Genomic DNA, 19,291 nt, shown 5'->3' with positions numbered 1-19,291 from the left:
GCAACCGCTTAACAACACCATAGCCAGAAACATTTTTGGGGAGGATGATGTACATACCTCAAATTTATGAGACCTCAAATATAGTTCATCTTAAATCATCTTTGAACTATGAAACTTTGATACTATAAACCTCAAATTTATTATGAGATTACAATTTTACGTTAAACAGTATTTACTTCAGAATAGAGATACTGAGTGGCATGGCTGTAAAACACATCCGTGTGTTAAGACACTGCCTTAAGCTGTTCTCAGGTTATGGGCGCATGCACTTGATGTACTTTATGATGAAAGTACCTCACTGTTATCCCAGTTCAAGAAATCAAATCATCCACTTCAAACCGTATCCCCACCCCATGCAGTTTTGTATTTAGCATCCAGTTTGTAAATTTGAATATTTTACGTAGGTACTTGAAACCTATCTTAACTAAATATTTAACTATTTACTATTTGTTAACTATGAAAACTGTAAAATCTACCCTAAAATAACAACCAAGCAAAACATTAAGTCAAAATCAGCGTACTCAAGCCTCCCTTAAAACAGGGCTTCAGATAATTTAAGAGGTGAAACCTACTTGCAGTATCCAAAGAATGACTGAGCAATTGCAACTGTGATGTGCCTGGGTTTCTCGAGATCGAGAGTTAAAGATTATGATATGTGGATACTTATACTTACTTAAATACTTCATCCCTTATTCTTTGACTGAACTAGACAGATTTAATGAACCAGTTCATATTACACTCAAACATTTATGTATTTACAATTACTATCGCAGAACGATTACCATAATTAAAATACTTGGAGGATGTACTTTGAGGAAAACTAGTTGAGGCTTCCTCCAGACTATACAAATGTCATATTTATGCAATGCTCCTTAAGTGCACTCTTTAACTTAGGCATGTCCAGCTTGCACACACAAAGGCAAGATGTTTGAAATTTGGATAGCTATTTAAAAGTAATGTAAGTTATGAGTTGCTCACTCTTAAGTCCAAAAAAGGTTCAGATCTTCTTTCAGAAGGTTCAAAACATTACATTGAGAAAATACTGGGTGTAGATTGTGAGAACCCTTAGTTCTCTTAAAATGGGCCTGGTATTTCCAAAACTCACGTTGCATAGAATATGCTATATTTCTCAGTGCCTTATTTTGGAGAAGCAGCATGTCTTAGGCAGTAGGGGAGTGTGTCCATCCATACGATCAGGCCGTACATCACTTTGCTGTGGAGCGTGGTGGACTGTCAAGAGACGGGGCTGTGATTAAGCTTGAGCTGCAGAGGAGATTAATTACTCGAGAGAGTTTCACACACACACCACACACCTGGCTGAAGACTATTCCAGTTTAATTTGTAAGCCATCTAGAAGTCAAGAAGTTGAAAAGCTTCTTCCGTCCCTACTACTGGCTTGAGGATACATAAGTAGACGGACTGAGTTTTTCCGCATTTATGAGGAGGGTTAACCAATCTTTGACCAGCTCCAAAAGGTGGTCGGTTTCAGTTTTTAGTAGTCCTAGGTGTTAAAAATCCTCGTCTTTCAAGATAAGGGTTGCATCACCCACAAATAACAATGTACGACCATCTAGTGAGGTAATTAATCAATCATTATGGTAAATAGGATAGGACGAGGGACCTATCCCTGTGGCAGAGGCTCCTCTAATGTACACCACCTGCCTCCGGTGTGCAAACAGCTTATTTATTGATTTATTTTCCCAACGACAAGCAGCCAATTTAAATCCTTGTTAGCGAGTCTAGAACTGCCCCACCTTCCTAAACTGTGTACATGGAGAGCTTGCGGGTAAAGGTGAAGGTGTTGTGAGATACAGCATCAAAAGCTAAATTTGCCTAGAAAAATAAAGAAGGTTTATTTTAACTTTAGACGTACCTAGGTATTGTATTAATTCCAATACTTAGGTATTGGATTATTGTTTCAACTTGGAATCATATTTTGTTATATTAAATACATTGACAACGAATCGTGCAAGGGAATATCTTAATCTATGGTTATAAACATTTAGAAACACAATGTGGAACGTGAGACGCCGGACGATTCCGTTTCAGATCTAATTGGCTGTGGCTGAGTTGTACTGGAATCAAGAAAGTTAGGAAAGGCGGAACGGGCGGAACTGGATTGATTGTGAATTTGTTTGTGATTGTTAAATTGTTTTGTAATGGTATCCGTCCGGGATAGTGTTTACTATAACCTCAAATTTGGTACTAAAGTGAAATGTGATATTCAATTGAAAATGTAGAAAATATTATTACTTCCACTTAGTTTTATTTAGAAGTATTCTTTTGAAATGTATTTGTTGCTAACTAGTTTTAGGTTGGCCAACTGGTCACATTCATATTGAAGGAAAGAGAAACTGGCCATTTAGTAGCCTAGGCCTTTTTGTCTGACTTAAAACAGTAAGTTAAAACATGAAGGAAAATTATAAAATAATATTTATCCATAGAGTTAGGATTACTTTAATTACCAATCAAATAAGTACTACTGGTAAGTGGTATGTGGTTGCTGGTATGTGGCAAACTAGGCTATAACCAATGCTCTCCCCCTTTTGCCTATCACATTAACTTTCTTGCTTTCAAATCATCATTGATCCTTTAACTTAATAGCAAATTGTATAAGTTACTAGGCCCTATTTATTTATTGAGTTTATATCTGGTTTAGCAACTTAGGGAGTGTATGATGCTTTAGGAGGGAAGGTTTAACACCCATGGTTTGTCACCATCCAACGGTAAGCTGTTTTAAAGGGGTTCAGTTTCTAACTGGGCTATGCTAATATCGATTGAAACTATCGAATTGAAAATATTGATTAATAATTGATATTTTTAACCCTCCGAGTGTTATGTGTCGTAAAAGCGACTCATAACACATCCACTGTAGTGTTATGTGTCGCTTTTGCGACTCACAAACACTGATTACGGCGACAGCTCTGGGACTGACTGAATCGGATTGAACTGGATCGAGTTAGGTATAGTTTTTTTCAGCAGATTCAGAGCTTTCTCCTGATGTCTGTTTCTATACCTACGCTTTTCATTTTAGTTCCGAAAATATTGTAGCAGACAGCTGACGTGCGTATTTGTAAACAGCTTGGTTAACCTCGCACCGATGACTGATGTGTTTTATTACGTTTATCATTGTTTTAGTGTTAAAAATCAAAAGTAGTGATATACGTGGTCCATTATAAGAAGATTTAAGTGATTTAAGGGCTGGTTAGGTAAACACCTGTTTTCAGGGCTAGTTGCGTAATATAGGTTCTATTATTTTGTCGGTTCTTGGCTTCTTCCATTCAGTATTTCTGACTCACATAAACATTGGCTGCATGGGGCACTGGTGATTCAGTATCCAATGACACACTTGGTCGTATGACTGTGAAACCTAGGCAGCGATGTAATGGGTTCTCGTTTTGGTGCCGTCACTTACAACTTATTAGTAGGCCTACAGTTCATTCTTGTACTGTACCGGCTCACCTCTTGCTTTGCTTGATATGTTCCACACTCAAACCGAGGCGCATTTTAACAGCAAATTCAAGGTTACAAGAGGATGTCAATCTCACTTACTAAACACTGAGAAAAAAATGGCTCACCACTCGGTATGATATACCCTAGCCTATTTTGAATTTTACTACCTATTGACTACTTAAATTGAGAAGATATTCCATCCAAATGGGCCAGTTGTAGTGTAAACCAGGATCTCTAGTAAGTAGTTGATGTGAGCTGCCGGTCAGAGCGCAAGAGTAGGTCTTTTCTTATCTGCGCTCTATGTCGCACATGCGCTCATCACCCCGCGGCCCGCCTTGCATTGCTCTCACTCGCACATTCTCTCTCTGTCCTGCTTCCCTCCAAGCTGCGCGACTCACTCTGCTTCACTGCAACTGTTTGGGCGCTCGTCGGCCTTCACCACTCCTTATGGTGTGGGATCTTAGCTCAATATATTAATAGTCAATTCTTTTACTTGACTTCTGTTTCTTTTTATATTAGCGTACATGCTTTAGGATACGCTAACCAAACATCGTTGATTTTGACCAATCATCCGTCAAGATCTGTTCGCCTCCTCTTTTAATTTAATTTACTTTTTGTCCGATACTCCATTTACAATTGGGCGTCAAGAATGAATATATATATGCAATAAATAAGCATAAGCAAAAATATATGCAAAGCATATATTGTGAAAAAACATTTCAGATGCACTTTTTGACATTAAATTCGGCACAAAATTTCGACAATAAATTTTTTATGGTCTTAAATTCGGCAATTTTAGATAATGAACACCCAATATTAATATTTTTAGATCTTAAAAAGGCATTTGATTCAGTTGATCGATCTAAGCTTTTTTCCAAATTAGAAGCAGTTGGCGTAAGGGGTAACGCACTTCAATGGTTTAAAAGTTATCTGTCTCAAAAAATTCAACTTGTATCAATACATAGCCTAACACTAACAGTAATATTGAATATGTTAACTATGGTGTGGTTCAAGGCAGTACACTTGGGCCTGTTTTATTTTTAATATATATAAATAATATTTTAAAACTTAATATTTTTGGTAAACTTTTCTTATTTGCTGATGACACTTTAATTTTGAACAGCGGAAAAACTTGGTCTGAGGCCCGCAACAAAGCTTTGCACGACCTAATGGAAACCAAGTTATGGTTAAACCAGCATATACTCTCTTTAAATTCATCAAAAACTAAGTTTATGCCAATTTCTTCAAGTTTAAAATCTGATTACAATTTGGAAAACCTTGTTATTCACACCTGTGGTGATTACCTCGACGCCAACTGTACATGCGAATCTATTGAAAAAGTAGAGTCATTCAAATATTTAGGAGTGGTCTTTGATTACTGTCTTAAGTGGTCTAGTCATATTCAATATTTGAACAGCAAAATTAGAAAATATATCTATGCTATCGGTCAGCTGAATCAGATTCTAAATGAAAGTGAAATGAAATTAATGTACAGTACTACGCTTTTGTTCAATCACTTTTATCCTTCGGAATCATAAGCTGGGGGGGTTGTTCTAAAAGTATTTTAGAGCTATTAAACATAACACAAAAGTTTATATTAAAAATTAGTTTTTGGAAGTGCAGGCGTTACCCATCTGACACTCTCTTTAAGGATGTGTCAGTTTTAACGATCAGACAACTTTTCATAAAAATGTTCTAAGTCATATTTTTAAAAATTATAACAACATTTTCTCCATAGTTTCCCATACACATAATACTAGATATTCTACCCGAATTGGAATTTCATCACTACAACTATACAAATCCTTTTCATCGACCAACTCATTTTATATTGAACACGTTCTATTTCGTAACTTACAAAACAATTTTTAAAGCGTTAATCTCTTTGACTCCCCCACTATATTCAAACGCCGTGTCAATGAGTGGTTACTTGGACTAGGCAGGGACGAGGCTGAGCTTATCATCACAGCTGATTACAGACATAGACGCTCCTTAACACGACATGCGACCTGACCATTATACTCTGACGACTCGTTCTCCACCGCCCGCCCCACCCCCCTCTAGACACACTTTGAAAACCGTAGTATCTCTGTCACTATTACAGTTATATTATTTTTTATTTCAACTTAATTATGCCATTTCATTAATATTTTTTCACATGGTTTGCTCTTGTAACTCCATTTAGATCATATTTTCACCTCATCATATCTTCTATTTATTTATTTAGATTTTGTTTTTGATAATTAATGTTATGTTTGGACGCAACTACAGTCGACGCACAGGCTCGCTGCCCATGTCGGCTTATTCCTTATAAACATGTACGCTTGGTAAACATAGATGTAATGCAAAGGTTAATTTTATGTTATTCTTTTAAATTCACTTATGTTTTTCTCCTTTAAATAGGATTTGTGCACAAATTCTGTAAATAATTTGTTGGAATAAAGATATAATTCATTCATTCATTCATAAAGTCCAACAGAATATAATAAGAATAAAAATACAACGCAGTATGATATTAAATTGATAAATAATCTTAGTAATAAGTGTACTTGATAAACATATCAAGTAAGAAAAAACAAACATCTGACTGATATAATCATTGTGTTTTAAGATTATAAACAAAAGTTATATTTAGTTTCTGTCTAGCTCATTTAATCTGATAAGGAAGATTGTAATGCCTACTCATGATGTTGCGGTGTTTGTTCAGTTTAAATGTATCAGAATATATCACTTATTTTAAATTTTAAACTGCTGAATTGTAAGTAAATATAAAAGTCTCTATATATAATCTAATCATATGAATGTAGGCCTAACTGTCATTTAAAATTTTTAAATTCTTAGGCGTGATACTTATTTCAAAACTGTCTCTGATCATTAAATCTGTCACAACCAATACTGATTAATTTTCTTAGAAAATGTTACGGTGTACAGTTTTTCTTCATATTTCACAGATGCTGGTGATTCGTCCCACCTAAACAATGTTTATATGACTTCCAGCCCTCCTTTGAATTAAATCCTCACTTAAAATAAATTTCTAAAGTAAATTGACAACTAAAATAGTTCTAATGGTTAAATTGCTTGTCTTTGTATGATAAAACTGCTACAGTTTGATACTCAATAATCTAACATGATATTATATCAACACACTCGATTATCCCATACTTATGAGTCATCGTCATCGGCAAACGTTTCTACGCTGCTGGAATTTAATTCTTTTTCCTGCTTTTTGTCAGTTACGGTATCCAGTCCAGTTCTGTGTTCTGTGGTCCTTACGGTAATTGATGAGTATAAAAACAAATTGCTGTGCTTTACATAATTATTATACATTAACTTACATAAAAAATAATTATTTTGCCTGTTATTGAGATTTCACAGTAGTGACTTTCTTCACTTTTAAACTTATGCAACATGTGACAAAATTTTGGCAACACTTAATGTTTTTTAGGCCTATCTTTTACAGCTGTTTTTCAGAGTTAATTTGCTAGATTTAGTTGTATTTTGTACTCAATAAGCATTGCTTTTGTACAATAGTGCTTAAAGTGCTTAATGTAAATACCCAAGAGTGCATTATTACAAGGCATTATAGATTTAATTTGTTTATCTTGCAGGTTAAATTTAGTACTTATTTAGTACCCTACTAAGGCCCAGCGCACACGGTGTGACTGTTTTACAACAACTGTTGCAAACCAGTTGCGTCTGAAACCAGTTTGCAACTGAAACAAATTTTCTGTCCGCACACGGTGTGACTGTTTTACAACTACAGTTGCGTCTATTGTGCAATCAGCGGGAGTGTCAATTTAGTGCAGTTACGTTGTTTTAAGGCCTTAAGTGCACTTACTATGTCAGACTCAGACGAAGAAGACGTTATTAGCTATTATCAATACCGAAGGCAGCGAAGGGTACTGAGAGAGCATTGGGTTCACCCTTATTTGAGCAAGAATGTTAGTACTAGGCTGTTTGTAGCAGCTAGAGCTAGTCGAATAGGAAATTATAAACACTAAACGGCCGTAAAAATACCACCAAAATACCACTAAATACCACAAAAACACCCCGTGGTCTCATGCAACTGAAGTCTGCTACGTCGGGCCTACGAATGTATGTGACTGGTTTCAATCGTTTTTTGAAATTGCATACAACCAGTTGCGTCGTGTGCGCCTCCCCACTGCAATATATTGCCGAGGTCACAAAACAGTTCCACGGTTGGGTGGCGGATGTTACCAAATGCCTATAATACCCCCACCGCAGCAAACCTGCAGACTAAGCGAATTTCCATTTACCTGACTGGAATTCTAGTAAAATATTCCCTTAAAATTGTCAAAATTATTTCCCATTTAAATAACAATTATTTTAATGAGTACTTAGGTTTCTGCTACAGGGAATGTGTTGAGGTGTGTTTTTTTATTAAAATATTGATAGCTTAGTATGAAATAAATAAAATTGCAAAATTTGATTAAAATATATCCATAAACAAGCAAACTACAACAGTTTATTTATTCTCCATAAGAATAACATTGGCATTTTAAATTTAAATTTTTTTTAAATATCTCCGTAACCGTTATGCATACAACAACGTTCCAGTATACAAAATTATTTATTTTTTTAAGCTCTACAAAATGGTTTCAAAGGAAATTGTGAAATTTTGTGTTTAAGGGTAAAAAATGGGAAAACCAATTTTTATCCCACAAAACCCCCCATAAACCCCTGTTCCCATAGTCCGATCATGCTGGTTCACGAACTCGTTCGAATAAACGTAGGTTTACACATTTGTACCAAATTTCATAAAAATCGGATCACTTTTGCTCGAGTTATAGCGCTAACGGACAGATATATATATATATATGAATTTGAACGGATGGTGTTTTTGGCCTCTGGGGACCTCAAAACGAAAAAGTTAATCGGTCCCAGGTCTAGGTCTTACCATAAGACCTACGGTAATAGCTTATTTCCTATATGGGAAATTCGCTAAAAATACTCCCTCTGAACTTTGAAGATGTTTCAGGTGGTGAATGATGTATGAAGATGAAGATTATGAGGAGTTTGAGCCGATGTATACACAGGAAGTGGACGAGGAGGAAGGGTCGGGGCTTTGGTTGGTGTTTGAGCATTGTCTCACACCAACATTACGAGGATTAGTCTCACCTCTGCTACACTTGATTGTCTCCTGTCTAGTATTCAGGCTCTCCACACAACTGGGTATGCCTTTATGGTTTCTTTGTAACAACTGATTGAACAAACGTGGGCACTTTGGTATTATCCAAAGGCCACTTATTTTAGAGGGTTCTTTTTTTTTACTGGAGACCAAAAATAACTACATAATTGGAAAGAACATACTTTAAAAAAATTGACTTACAGTCCAAATTTGACATGATTACGAATAGCGGCCTTTGAGTTATGCCTCCCAGAAGGCAGCGATGTCAGCGACCGAGGATTGAATTGAATGCATCTCCGCCGCTAGCTGGCAAATGTACTCCGCCAAGTAGGTATACTGGGCACTGCGGCAGTTATGTTAGATTGGGTTATCATAAATATGTTTGTAGGACCCTCGTTTTGTTATGAATCGAACGATACCAGATGAGTCATCATTTAGGACACTGACCCAGCCACAGGCGGTGACAGGTGATGTAGTAGTCCTGTACTCCAGTCAACGACCTGATCTTGGCCTACTTGGAAGGGATTTGGCAGGCGAAAGTATGACTCATCTGGTATCTTTCGATTCATAGCGAAGCAAGGAAAGTTCTGCAAACATATTTATGATAACCCAACCTAACATAACCGCCGTAGCACGCTGTATAATGGTGGCCTCCGAATAATACCAAAGTTCCCAAATGTGTATTGATCCTATGAAATTTAATTAAAACAATATTAAGTGACATGAAAATGTTAAGTTGTTCCAATACAGATAACTCTGTCCATGGTGGCCAGGTAATTCCAAGGTTCCATTATTAAAAGAATTTACAAGTTTTGAGTTATTGATGTTGATTTATGCACTGTTTTCCTACAGTTTAGTTAGTCATATTAATGTCATTAATTAGGCCTACTCAAAAATGACTTTAAAGGGATGCAGACTAACGAGATATTTTTATCTTTATACAGTTTTTAAACTAGATTGCTTTACAAAATAATCCCCTGCCACAGCAAATCTGCAGACTAATATTTACTGATATGGTTTTCTATTAAATATTTCTGTGAAAACATTAGCTATTTGTGTAACTAGTGGGCGAAGTGGCACGTCGCTGCACATGAGAGAAATGTTTACGCACGAGCCGTAGGCAAGTGTGGAAAGTTTCACGAGTTCAGCAAAGGCTGTTTGCACTCGTGTTACACGTTATATTTTTCCTATACAGTTACATAATCATATAAATAATATGTAAGTCATATAAATAAATCATATAAATAATATGTAAGTCATATAAATAAATCATATAAATAAATCATATAAATAAATCATACGTAAATCATATAAATAATATGTCTTTCAAACACTGTACAACATGTTTTTAGGTTAGCTTAAATCCAAACATTGAACGAAATGGGAAACGCTGCAGCAAAGTGCCACTTCACCCACTAGTTAACACAAATAACTATTCTATATTCATTTCATGCATAAGTAAGCTTGTTTTTCCTTCACAGTTGCTGTCCCTATGGTATTGAGGCACTTGGTGTCTTCCTTGCTGGGCCTTTATGCGCTCGCGTTTTTCTTCAAAGGCCTTGTGGTGGATTTGCTCGTCCTAGTCGTTGCTGCTTATGTTGTTCTGTCTATTCTACACAGTCTAGAGCTGAGTCATGGACCAATAGTCAGCATCCTATCTTTCACCTACCTCATTGGAAAGTAAGTATTTTGTAGTTTTGAACTGATAATTTGATTATTGAAAAAATGATGTTTTGGTTATTAATAAGTTAGAGACGTCATGATTCTGTGACTCTTGAAGATTAGTCACCCAACATTTATTTATTTTTATTGATTTCATTTGCTATTTACAAAGAGATGAAAATATAAATCATATATAATTCACCCCAATAAAAATTACACTATTCAGCAAATGGAGTGGTAAATTCTATAATCAAAAGGGCCAGCAATTGTAATAAGTGTGAGCTCATGTAGACTACTGCTGGCTACCTAAACTTGTGTAGGCATAAAATTTACATCATTAATAATTTGTGTATCTCAAGAATCCATACATCAAACTTGTGTAAACTCAATGCATACAATAGTAAAAATATACAATGATGAATTAATTCAAAGCATTGTGTAATTATCGTAGATGGTCTAGTAAATATGTTAAATAATTTAAATTCTCTTAATGTTACCTTAAAAACTGTAGGCCTATCTTTTTTTTATTTGTCAGAAAAATGGCTCCATCTCCCAGGTCTGTAAAACAACTTTTCCCAAATTTGCTAATCTAATAGACTATACGACAGGATAACAATATACTTAGATTGTGAAGTGAAAGTTGTAGGAAAACACACTCTCCACACCTTTCATGTTTTCTATATTGCAAAATCTTCTATGTATCCCATATGAAATGGAAAGGAATTGTGCCCAATAGTTTTGATCTTTTTTTCCTAGTAGTTGTTTTATACGTTACAGTGAGTTTTTCCTTGAACCAGAGTCATGGCAGAAGATCAGGGGACCTGAGATGCTTGTTGTCATGAAAGTGGTCTCCATAGCCTTTGATCTAGATAGTGGATCCCTCCGTAGTTTCCCCTCCGTGTGGGAGTACTGCGGTTATGTCCTCTGTGTAGGGACCTCAGTGTTCGGGGTGTGGTGCTCCTTCAATGACTACCTCAACATTTACGTGTCCCCAGTGTGGGTGAGTTTTCTAGCTCTATCATACGTAACATGATTATTTTATAAATTCTCACAATTTTTGATCAGTTCACATAAATTCTGCTAGGAATTACACTGATTAAAGCTCTATTTATTAAGTAAGCAGCCTTTTTATCTTCTTTTTTGAGATGTTGTCTTTCGGATTACTTAACAATTACTATTCTAAAGGTTAAATATCTTATTGCCTATGTGATCCTTGATCATCTGAATGGCGACCGGTTTTGACACTCTTAAGGTGTCATTATCAAGCCTTAGAAATGTAGTTGTTGCTCCAGGAGGTCGTCAAAAAGATCTCAAGAAAACATACACGAGACACGGACATAAACAATAATTTTTACGAAGAAATAATACTGTTTGGCCATACAACTAATGATCACGGTGCAGCTGGGGGTTTAGGTCACCATTCCGATGAACAAGCATTACGTTGGCAGCAAGGTATTCAACCTCTAGAATAGCGTCTTTTAATCATACATTAGACCGTTCACAACCGAGTCCGATGGCGTTGTTTCGTGGAGGCCCTATGCTCCGTGCAGGAGTGAAAGGAGATAAGTCAAGACCGTTCACATGGACCTCAAGCCAGTGCATGGAATGTATCAAGCAATGCAAAGGGTGAAGACTGTAAAAAAGCACTGTACCGGTAGACTAATAATTTTAGTAGCCGCGGCATTGACCTCTCAAACCTATGCCGTTACTGGTTTGTAGTCCGTCATGCTACTGACTTATCCACTGACCCACCAAAGTAACGGTTAAGATTCACTCAATGATTTTCTCATAAGATAATTGACGTTAGTGTTTGTTGATGTGAAATGTGATTATTACTGCTGATGAAATTTTTAAAATCTCCTATTGAATATTTTTGTATTTATTAGTTTGGGTCGGTAGTAATACCAAATGATTTGGTTGGTTCCATTTAAGTAATAAGAAATTTAGATAACTAATCCTTTTTTTTAAAGGATCTTAAGTATAACATGATTTTTTATTAAAAGAGTTTTCTACCTCTATTTAATTCCAAAAACATTTGTTTAGGGTTGTCATGATTAATGTATCTACTTTCTACATGTATGAATTTGTCTTAATTTTTGTTCTAAAACCAATTAGACTAATTTGATCAGTCACATTTTAGAAAATTGAAGATCTACTGTTATGAAATCCTTTTTCTTATTGCCTTATGTCTTGCATATTAAAATGATAATGAATGCTTATACTTAGGTAAGTAATAAATGAAGACTGTTCTTTTGTTGACAGAACAAAGAGTGGGCACTGATGACTTGCCGGAGTCTTCTCCTTGCCCTTGTTAGTTTCTCAACCTCTGTCTGTTTGGTGGATTGGTTAATCCCCCCAGAATCACCCTTGTAAGTATATAGCTTTTAATTTCAACATATCTCCTGACATACGCTTTGTACTTTGTCAAATTAACTATTGACTATCATTATCAATTGAGAACAAAAATACAATTTAAAAGTACTAGTCTCGATGGATTAATTAACTGAACAAGAATGGACTATGACCCCGGGCGCTTTGGCCTAATTTTAGGCTTTCTGTGCAAACTGTTGCTTGCTTCAGACAACATATAAATCATAGTGGTTTCCTCTTTCTGATTTTCAGATGGTGGGGCTTGTACAGAGATGCTCTACAGTTCAGGACAAGTCACTACTTTGTGTCATATGTGTCAGAAACTGTGGCAGTGCTCAGTGGTCTAGGGGCGGGGCCAGGTGGGGAATGGACTCTCAGTGTCTCAGAGCCCCGTCACATAGAACTGCCCCACTCCTTAGTTCAGGTGGTTGTTTCGTGGAACAAGTACATGCACAAATGGCTAAAGCTGTGTAAGGAAATTGACTTTCTTAAATTTTTGTTTGTGCGATTTTCACAACAGCTATGTAGCTGTTGTATTTATCATGTCTGCAATCAAGGACTGTTCCATGATTAATGGTGTTAGTTAACATTTAAAACACGTGTTCATTAAAAATCCTATTACAATTTAACTAATCGACTTTATTCATAACTTTGCACTTAAGTTATTCAAGCTCAAAATTATAGTTAAATAAAAGAGAAAAAAATTGCCTGGCTGAAAATAATAAGTCTGCTGTATTCTTAAAAAAAATGCATGACCTAATTTTTTTAAGGTTGTATTTTTTTTAAAGATGTTTTCCGGACTACAAGCCAGTATGGGGGTCTAGTTGCAGTCATGGCAACATACACAGTTAGTTCTCTATTACATGGACTTCACTATCCTCTTGCGGCCATACTGATGTCTCTGGGGATCTACACATTTGTCGAGCACAGTATCCGCTACCGATTGTCGGTAATGTTGGACGCTTGTGTTGCCGCTCGGCCGTGCCCAAATGTGTGCACACGTCACAAACACACTGCACGACTTCTGCCAGTTACGGTATGTAAGATTTTTATGGTTGAGTATCATAAATTGTGGTTCCCTCATACGTGAAGACTTATCAACACACATTACAATTTTTCTCCTGACGATGACCTGGAAAGGGTTTGGGGAAACTATCCATGTACAGTAAAGTTACTCGTATTCTTTCATGGGCTTCGATAATCACGACACAAAATATTTTTAATTAAGAATTTTTTCAGACATGTTACTTAGCTTTCTGGAGGTAAAGTGGAAGAGAGAAGAGAAATCATACATCAGTTAAGCATTGAGTAGTCGTTACATAAAATAGTAATATAATATATATATATCAGTTACTACAGTGAACTTTTTTCCCAGAACATAGCTGCGAATATTTGTGGTTTTTCTCAGTAAGCTGATTTAAGTTCAGCCTTGGGTTACTGAACATCTGATGAAATATCTGTCTCGCAAAATATCCAGAACTTCATAAAACTTCACTACCTCTTTGATTCCATCCTATAATGTTGAATTTTAACTAAACTAGTTGAGGATATGGGTGTAGCATAGAGCACAAGGGCCTAGATTTTTTAGGATTTTTTGAGAGGATAGCAGGCTTACCTGAATGGGAAAGAGTCCAAACTGGCACAGGAAACACAAAACAAAACTTTACACTATATACACAAAACATTAGAATATTTCACTGTCACTGACAGCATTTTCAACTAAGGAAGAGGAAGAGATAGTTTTCTAGATGTCCAAAATGGTGGCCAGTGAGTTGTTGAGTCAGTGTTGCCAATAGTATGAATTCAAAAAACACAGTTTCAGTTTATCTTTTATGCACTATATATATATGGATAAATATGTAAGCCTGCTAGTTGGGTTGGATATTGAAGTGGAGTGGGTTAGATTAAAGGTATTATCTCAGGTTTAGGTTTGGGGGTTGTCTAGACTTAGTAAACCATTGATAAGACAATTCCCATCTTCTCAGTTGTGACTGGTTACATTGAGGGGGCAGTGATTTGACTATTTTGGTTGTAAAGCAGTCATTGAAACTAGGGTTGTTGTGGCTCTGGGCATGTTGTACAACTGGTTTGTCTTTGTATCCAGTAGATACATCTTGTCTATGGCCATTCATCCTGGTTCTGAGGCTATTGGTGGATAGGCCTACATACTGTGCCTCACATTTGTTACATTGTAGTTGGTAGATAATGTTCTTCGTTTCACAAGTGTTGAAGCCTCGGATGTTGTAGTTTTCTTTGGTTGTGGAACTGGAAAATGTTTGGCTGGGTTGATTTATTTCACATGTTTTACATCTCTTGTTATCACAGGGATATGAACCGTTAGGGCGTGCGTTGTTTGGGTTGTTGTTGGCCGGGTCAGGAACTTTTGGGTGGACTAGTATTTTTCGGAGATTGGGTGGTTGTCTAAAAACAATGTTAGGTGGATCATTCAAAAAATTGATGGTGTGGTTGGAGGCCTTGAGGATTTTGAAGCCCTCTTTTAAAATGCCATTCAATGAATGTAGTCCTTGGTGGTAGTCTGTGACAAGAGCAATGTTTTGGCTATTTCGTTTTTCATTATTTGGTTGTGGATGGTCTTGCGCTAAGCGGATTTGGTTCTCCACCAGCTTTCTAGGGTAACCCCTTTTTATGAATGCGTCAGATATTTTGTTATTGAACTTGTTTAATTCATCATCGTTGCTGCAGATCCTTTTGCCCCTGATGGCTTGACTGAACGGGATGGATCTTTTGGTGTTCTTTGGGTGGTTGCTGTTAAAATGTAAATATTGTAGATGGTTGGTAGGCTTGAAGTGTACACCGGTTTGTATGAGTCCATCTTGAATATTTATTTCTAGGTCCAGGAAAACTATTGTTGATGTTGAGATGTTGCTGGTGAATTTAAGGGAACTGAAACTGTTAAGGCTGTCAATAAACTGTTTTAAGGAGTCTGAGCCTGAGGTCCACAAGATAAAAATATCGTCTATAAACCGGAACCAACACAAAGGTTGTACTTTTTGGGATTGTAGGAAACATTTTTCGAGTTTCCCCATGAACAGATTTGCGTAGGATGGGGCCATCCTCGTACCCATGGCAGTGCCTTTAGTTTGTAAGTAGTTTCTACCTTCAAATTGAAAATTGTTTTTTTCTAGAATGAACTTAACCATGTTCAGTAGGAAAGAAGTTGAGGGCTTAGTGTTTTTGGGGCGTTGATCCAGGAAAAATTCTATAGCCGCAAGTCCATGTGTAAGGGGGATGTTAGTGTACAGGGAAGTTACATCTATGGTAGCCAAAATCGTCCCAGGAGGAAGAGGTGTTGGTATGGTTGTCAGCCGTTCTAAGAAGTGGTTGGTGTCTTTAACATGTGAAGGTAATTCTCTGACAAAAGGTTGCAGGTGAGAATCTACATATGCCGAGATTCTTTCCGTGGCAGAATTGCAACTGGCAACTATAGGTCGGCCAGGGGGTGGAAAGACGTTTTTGTGTATCTTGGGCAGTATGTAAAATTGAGGGGTAGAGGGGTTGTCATTTATGAGTAGTCTTATTGATTCAGGGGAAATATTTTGGAGAGGTGCTTCTTTAACGAGCCACTGTGTGAGTTCAGTATTAAAATCGTTGGTTGGGTTTTCATCAATCTCTTTGTAGGTGTCTTTGTCGGATATCCAACCACTTCTTAGAACGGCTGACAACCATACCAACACCTCTTCCTCCTGGGACGATTTTGGCTACCATAGATGTAACTTCCCTGTACACTAACATCCCCCTTACACATGGACTTGCGGCTATAGAATTTTTCCTGGATCAACGCCCCAAAAACACTAAGCCCTCAACTTCTTTCCTACTGAACATGGTTAAGTTCATTCTAGAAAAAAACAATTTTCAATTTGAAGGTAGAAACTACTTACAAACTAAAGGCACTGCCATGCTAAAGGCACGGCCCCATCCTACGCAAATCTGTTCATGGGGAAACTCGAAAAATGTTTCCTACAATCCCAAAAAGTACAACCTTTGTGTTGGTTCCGGTTTATAGACGATATTTTTATCTTGTGGACCTCAGGCTCAGACTCCTTAAAACAGTTTATTGACAGCCTTAACAGTTTCAGTTCCCTTAAATTCACCAGCAACATCTCAACATCAACAATAGTTTTCCTGGACCTAGAAATAAATATTCAAGATGGACTCATACAAACCGGTGTACACTTCAAGCCTACCAACCATCTACAATATTTACATTTTAACAGCAACCACCCAAAGAACACCAAAAGATCCATCCCGTTCAGTCAAGCCATCAGGGGCAAAAGGATCTGCAGCAACGATGATGAATTAAACAAGTTCAATAACAAAATATCTGACGCATTCATAAAAAGGGGTTACCCTAGAAAGCTGGTGGAGAACCAAATCCGCTTAGCGCAAGACCATCCACAACCAAATAATGAAAAACGAAATAGCCAAAACATTGCTCTTGTCACAGACTACCACCAAGGACTACATTCATTGAATGGCATTTTAAAAGAGGGCTTCAAAATCCTCAAGGCCTCCAACCACACCATCAATTTTTTGAATGATCCACCTAACATTGTTTTTAGACAACCACCCAATCTCCGAAAAATACTAGTCCACCCAAAAGTTCCTGACCCGGCCAACAACAACCCAAACAACGCACGGCCTAACGGTTCATATCCCTGTGATAACAAGAGATGTAAAACATGTGAAATAAATCAACCCAGCCAAACATTTTCCAGTTCCACAACCAAAGAAAACTACAACATCCGAGGCTTCAACACTTGTGAAACGAAGAACATTATCTACCAACTACAATGTAACAAATGTGAGGCACAGTATGTAGGCCTATCCACCAATAGCCTCAGAACCAGGATGAATGGCCATAGACAAAATGTATCTACTGGATACAAAGACAAACCAGTTGTACAACATGCCCAGAGCCACAACAACCCTAGTTTCAATGACTGCTTTACAACCAAAATAGTCAAATCACTGCCCCCTCAATGTAACCAGTCACAACTGAGAAGATGGGAATTGTCTTATCAATGGTTTACTAAGTCTAGACAACCCCCAAACCTAAACCTGAGATAATACCTTTAATCTAACCCACTCCACTTCAATATCCAACCCAACTAGCAGGCTTACATATTTATCCATATATATATAGTGCATAAAAGATAAACTGAAACTGTGTTTTTTGAATTCATACTATTGGCAACACTGACTCAACAACTCACTGGCCACCATTTTGGACATCTAGAAAACTATCTCTTCCTCTTCCTTAGTTGAAAATGCTGTCAGTGACAGTGAAATATTCTAATGTTTTGTGTATATAGTGTAAAGTTTTGTTTTGTGTTTCCTGTGCCAGTTTGGACTCTTTCCCATTCAGGTAAGCCTGCTATCCTCTCAAAAAATCCTAGTTGAGGATATATTTTTTCGTCATCAGAATCCTTAAAGACTAACTAGCTTATGCTAGGCTGTCCTGCATAGCACCGCAGGAATAGTATGTTTACTGTTTTAAAGATGAGTTGTGTTTAACTTGGCTTATCTGTCTGTTATCACAGGTTGTGAACTGGCTATGGCCCATGTTTGGCTGTGTTTCACTTGGCTTATCTGCGTGTTTCACAAGTGTCTGTTATCACAGGTGGTAAACTGGCTATGGCCCATGTTTGGCTGTGTTTCACTTGGCTTATCTGTGTGTTATCACAGGTGGTAAACTGGCTATGGCCCATGTTTGGCTGTGTTTCACTTGGCTTATCTGTGTGTTTCACAAGTGTCTGTTATCACAGGTGGTGAACTGGCTATGGTCCATGTTGGCTGTGTTTCACTTGGCTTATCTTGGATGCATAGTAGATACATCTGACTCCTCGCCTGCTCCCTTCCCTCAAGCCTTCCAGAAGTGGAATGATGTACATTACATTAGTCATATTGTCGCATTAGTAACCTACTTTTTATATTTTTGTGTAAAATAAATTCATATATATTCTTTTATAATTGGTGTACTTTACCGTATTTCTCTTTCCGACCATCCTTTATACTTATGTGTTAAACTTATTGAATAACAATTAAAGCCTAAAATATGTTGGTTGTGTAAAAAATAATGGTGCAAACATAAACCAGTGTACTTTCTGTTTGCCTTAATTAACACAGCTGTTAATGCCAACAATGGAATGGATTTTGTTTTGTTAGGCTACTTAATTACTGCAATAGACTTGTTCACCAAAAGGCTTCTACAAAGCAAGCTATAGTTATTTGTTTAACTAGTGGGCGAAGTGGCACTTTGTTGCACACGAGAGAAATGTTTACTCATCCTGGGCCGTAGGCGAGTGTAGCAAAGGCAATTTGCACTTGTGTTGCACATTATATTTTTCCCTCAGTTATTGTAAAGCATAGTAGAAATAATTAGTCTTTCAAACACTAAACAACACGTTTTAGGTTAGGTTAAATCCAAACAAAATGGGAAACACTGCCCCAGCTGATCATAGACGTAGTATCTTTAAGTGTTCCAAATTAATTTTCAAGCGTACACGTATTACAGCCTAATAAAAGCACACTGTTTTGTGTTATTTGGTTGAAATAGTGGAGTGCAGCAAAAAATCAGTGTGGCAAAAGTAAGTAAATGTAACAATTGGCTACTTTGTATGCTATTATCAGTACTAG

General features: G+C 36.9%; 1 protein-coding gene across 1 annotated transcript; it reads left to right on the top strand.

The window, feature by feature from the left end:
• Positions 1 to 6,149: 6,149 nt before the first annotated feature.
• On the top strand, positions 6,150 to 18,603 carry LOC128998928 (protein-serine O-palmitoleoyltransferase porcupine). The gene is made up of 8 exons (XM_054425285.1): positions 6,150 to 6,211; positions 8,453 to 8,646; positions 10,084 to 10,282; positions 11,042 to 11,264; positions 12,527 to 12,633; positions 12,887 to 13,104; positions 13,423 to 13,670; positions 18,421 to 18,603. Exons 2-8 carry the CDS (start codon positions 8,460 to 8,462, stop codon positions 18,601 to 18,603), a joined length of 1,365 nt encoding a protein of 454 aa, XP_054281260.1. The 5' UTR covers positions 6,150 to 6,211; positions 8,453 to 8,459.
• The last annotated feature ends 688 nt before the right edge of the window (positions 18,604 to 19,291 follow it).

Source organism: Macrosteles quadrilineatus, unplaced genomic scaffold (genome assembly GCF_028750875.1).
Source record: "Macrosteles quadrilineatus isolate MER2022 unplaced genomic scaffold, UCM_ALF_1.0 Scaffold_7__1_contigs__length_78375512, whole genome shotgun sequence".
Classification (NCBI taxonomy): Eukaryota; Metazoa; Arthropoda; class Insecta; order Hemiptera; family Cicadellidae; genus Macrosteles; species Macrosteles quadrilineatus.
The sequence above is the reverse complement of the archived record's forward strand: the minus strand, read 5'-3'. Positions and strand labels throughout refer to the sequence as shown.

Excerpts from the sequence above, each read along its gene's own strand:
- LOC128998928 (XM_054425285.1), top strand. The coding sequence starts at position 8,460 with ATGATGTATGAAGATGAAGATTATGAGGAGTTTGAGCCGATGTATACA. Across the intron at positions 10,283-11,041 it reads TTCACCTACCTCATTGGAAA|TGAGTTTTTCCTTGAACCAG; the intron begins GTAAGTATTTTG and ends TATACGTTACAG. Across the intron at positions 12,634-12,886 it reads ATCCCCCCAGAATCACCCTT|ATGGTGGGGCTTGTACAGAG; the intron begins GTAAGTATATAG and ends TCTGATTTTCAG.